This window comes from Pinus tabuliformis, chromosome 1_2 (genome assembly GCF_031772625.1).
Source record: "Pinus tabuliformis cultivar Carrire ecotype Pingquan chromosome 1_2, CPIR1, whole genome shotgun sequence".
Lineage (NCBI taxonomy): Eukaryota > Viridiplantae > Streptophyta > Pinopsida > Pinales > Pinaceae > Pinus > Pinus tabuliformis.
In genome coordinates this window covers 1,348,787,712-1,348,791,568 of record NC_142298.1, presented here as the reverse complement: position 1 = coordinate 1,348,791,568, position 3,857 = coordinate 1,348,787,712, and the positions used below count along the sequence as shown (strand labels likewise).

General features: G+C 42.3%; 1 protein-coding gene across 1 annotated transcript; it reads left to right on the top strand.

The window, feature by feature from the left end:
• Positions 1-388: 388 nt before the first annotated feature.
• On the top strand, positions 389-2,487 carry LOC149211225 (L-type lectin-domain containing receptor kinase IV.2-like). Its single transcript, XM_089394586.1, has 2 exons — positions 389-1,693; positions 1,758-2,487. The coding sequence occupies exons 1-2, from the start codon at positions 476-478 to the stop codon at positions 2,388-2,390; spliced, it is 1,851 nt and encodes a 616-aa protein (XP_089250712.1). The 5' UTR covers positions 389-475; the 3' UTR covers positions 2,391-2,487.
• Positions 2,488-3,857: the final 1,370 nt, after the last annotated feature.

Below are 3,857 nucleotides of genomic sequence, written 5' to 3'. Positions count from 1 at the left end.
CAATCAGAACTTTATATGAGATGACATACCTTGATTAACAGCGGAAGATGTAATGGCTGCCATCTGCTTTGATCTGACTCCTGACTGTTCCTCTTCTTCAGAATTCGGTTTCTCTCCTCTTGCCCTCACTTCCTTCATGTGCTTCTTGATGGAGAAGAATGCAACTCTTGTGTGGGAGAGAGAGGACCCAATCCTTTATATTTTTAACTTTAAATCTGGTACGTCCATCATATACCAATTCAACGCTTTAATGCTTTAATGCTTTAATGCTTTTAATTATGGAATGACTTAATTAGTTGGGTCACATTAAGATTTAGAAACTTCCATTTAATTTCTAACACCTTTTGCTGCACAGCTTGAGGAAGAGCATGTACATACGAGTTTCGTGTTCAACGGAAGCAACTTGATCTTGAAGGGCGGCGCCTCGTTCATCCGCTCCAAATCCGTGGTAGCCCTCACAAATCACACCAGCTTGATGACCGGCCGGGCGCTGTATTCAATTCCTATCACAATGAAAAGCAACAACACGCTTTCCTCCTTCAGCACTACCTTCGTTTTCAGCATTGTCCCGTCCCACTCTAACGCAGGGGGTCACGGAATGGCCTTCATCCTCACGCCCTACACATCTTCCATTGGCGCTCTGCCAGGTGCCTATCTGGGCTTGCTTAACCTTACCAGCAACGAGCAGAAATACAGTCACTGGTTCGCAGTGGAGTTCGATACGAACAAGAATATGGAATTCCATGACCCCAACGACAATCACGTGGGAGTTGATATCAGCAGCCTCTCGTCTGTGAAAACCGAGCCTGCCGGTTATTGGAATGGGAAGGACTTCCATGAACTCAGGCTTAAGAGCCGACGGAACATACAGGCCTGGATCGATTACGATCATCTTCAAAGCCGTCTCAACGTTTCCATAACGTTGGCAGGATTGCCGAGACCGCAGAAGCCGTTGATATCTCTGAAAATCGATCTGCACAACGTTCTGCAAGAGAAGATGTCCGTTGGGTTTTCAGCGTCTACGGGTGAATATTCAGTGGAGGACCATTACGTTCTCGCATGGAGCTTCACCACAAAAGGCGTAGCTCCCACCCTCGATATATCGCGTCTTCCTTCATTTGATAACATGTATTCCAAGCGTCCGAGCGTGGGGTTGATATCTGGCATTACAGTGGCTGCTCTGATTCTGTTCTCGATGGCAGTTGTTGCTGTGTTTCTCAAAAGAGCCAAGAACAGAGAAACGATCGAAGAATGGGAGCAAGAGTTCTGGCCTCATAGATTCACTTACAAGGAACTAAGCATCGCCACGAACGGGTTCCTGGACGAAAACATTTTGGGGTACGGGGGTTTTGGCAAGGTTTACAAGGGCGTTCTCCCCAGCAATGGCCACGAAGTCGCCGTCAAGTGCATCACCAAAGAGTTCACTGAAGGAATGAAGGGATTCGTGGCAGAGATCTCGAGCATGGGGCGCCTGCAGCACCGGAACCTGGTTCAGCTCCGGGGGTGGTGCAGGAGGCACACGCAACTATTCATCGTTTACGACTACATGCCCAACGGCAGCCTGGATAAACTCATCTTCAAGAACGGCACGACGGTCCTGCCATGGCACCGGCGATACACGATCTTGAAGGGCGTGGCGGCGGGGTTGCTGTATCTGCACGAGGAATGGGAGAAGAGGGTCATCCATAGAGACATCAAATCGGGCGGGGTTGTTGTATCTGCACGAGGAATGGGAGAAGAGGGTCATCCACAGAGACATCAAGTCGAGCAATGTGCTGCTGGATTCGGAGTTCAACGGGCGGCTGGGAGACTTTGGCCTCGCTCGGCTGTATGATCACAGCGAGAATCCTCAGACGACTCATGTGGTGGGAACGTTGGGGTACATAGCGCCGGAGCTGATACACACGGGGAAGGCCACGCCCAGCTCGGACGTGTTCAGCTTTGGGGTTCTGCTGTTGGAGGTGGCCTGCGGGAGGAAACCCATAGATCCGTCCAAGGACATGGAGGAGTTGATATTGGTGGATATGGTGTGGGATCTGTGCAGCAAGGGGAGGTTGCTGGATGTGGTGGATCAAAAGCTGGGAAATGGATATGATGTGGAGGAGATGGAGAGGGTGCTCAAATTGGGAATGTTGTGTTCTCATCCAGAGCCTGAGAAAAGGCTAGGCATGTGCCATGTTTGCCAAATCTTGGAAGGAGAAGCTCCTCTTCCCCACCTGCGCACGGCTGGGATTAATGTGAGCAGTGTTCTCGGTCGGTCTCGCACATGCCTTTTCAGTTATGCAGCCGATGATGAGTTTGTTGTGGAAATGTCGAGCAAAACCCGATCAGAAGCAGAAGCAAGCCTGGCGCTCAACTCGCAAACTTCAGAGAATGCTTCTTCTCTGTGAGATCAATAAGCTAGATAGAAATAGAAGATTTGGGAAGGAAATTTTTATTATTTCTTATAAAATAAATATTAGATAACAAACTATTTCAAAATTTAGATTTATTTGTTTATGGAAACTTGTCATTGCAGTTTTTGGTTATGGCCTGAGTAAGATAACCAATGGATATAAAATGGAACGGGTGCTAAGATGGAGAATGAGACCAATCTGGAGGTCCACAGCTAGCTACAGCGGGAGTAGCCGGAAAGAGGTTTTTGCTTGTAGTTTTTCTCTATATATACTAGTTTTATATGTATAAAGACATACTCTGTTTTATGGTAGGAAAGGTAGTTGGCTGGGTAGTGTGGGAAACAAGACTGCTGGGTTTATATTTTTGGATATCAGGCTATATCGCATGGGTAGAAAAGCTGAAGTTATTCTATTTTTGGATGGGAATTAAGAACCTCAGGTGGTCAAGATACCCAGTTTCCCTTCGGGGCGGGTTGAGACCGGCCCACATGTTTCCTGTTTATGTTCTTTAAATTTCAGTAATAGATATGATGAATCCTGCCTTTACTTACAAAAAAAAAAAAAAAAAAAAACCAATGGATATAAAATGTTAGGATACAAAATTATTGTATCTTTATTCATATTAGGAGAGGATATATCCCAATTTTACTGTATTTATTTCTACACTGCGGGATACTTTTCAATTACCCTTTGCATCGTCTTTTTTATAGATATTTTAACAAATTTTTATAAAAATGTTAAGTGACAGAACATACCCTTATTTCTGTTGATTTTATTCTGAGATTAACCAATCAACCCTCTCAAATCTTGTTAATCACAACGAGATAATGAGACACGTAAGCTTAGATATGAAAGAGTGAGAAGATATTTTTATGTTTTATGATTTTTGGATTTTTTTTAAGAAACCTGATGAATTAGATCAGCAAAAAAAAATAGAAATAAAGAGATATATACACATTAAATATAAAAATTCAGGAAAAATTATACAAAAGAGTTTGATAATCAAAGCCTAAACTTATGCCTAGCTTTTGTAGAGAATAAGTGGATATAAATAAGTAAATAAATAATAAATAAAAGTGTGTGTAAAATAGAATAAAAGTGTGTGTAAAATAGATAAAAGAGAGATATGTAACAAATTAATTAAAAGTTGATTTTATTAGAATATAATAAAGTAAAGCCAAAATCATAAAAAGCAAGTTTTTATGAAGTTTTTTGACCAGCCTAATCATAAACTATTGCAACATATAGCTATCATATACACTAATAAGGCAAGAAACAAGAATAACACTAAAATGAAATCCTTCCAAGCTTGCTTTATGCAAATGAAAAGTTGTTAGTATTGGCATTAAATTAGCGTGACCTTCCAACAACAATGAAAGATAATCAGAAAATATAAGATACTTGAAAGAAAATTAATGAATTCAATGGAGTCACTTAGTTCATAGCCCCTTGATAATATAG

Coding starts and splice junctions, on each gene's coding strand:
- LOC149211225 (XM_089394586.1), top strand. CDS start 476: ATGACCGGCCGGGCGCTGTATTCAATTCCTATCACAATGAAAAGCAAC. Junction 1,694..1,757: donor AGAGGGTCATCCATAGAGAC/ATCAAATCGGGC, acceptor ATCCACAGAGAC/ATCAAGTCGAGCAATGTGCT.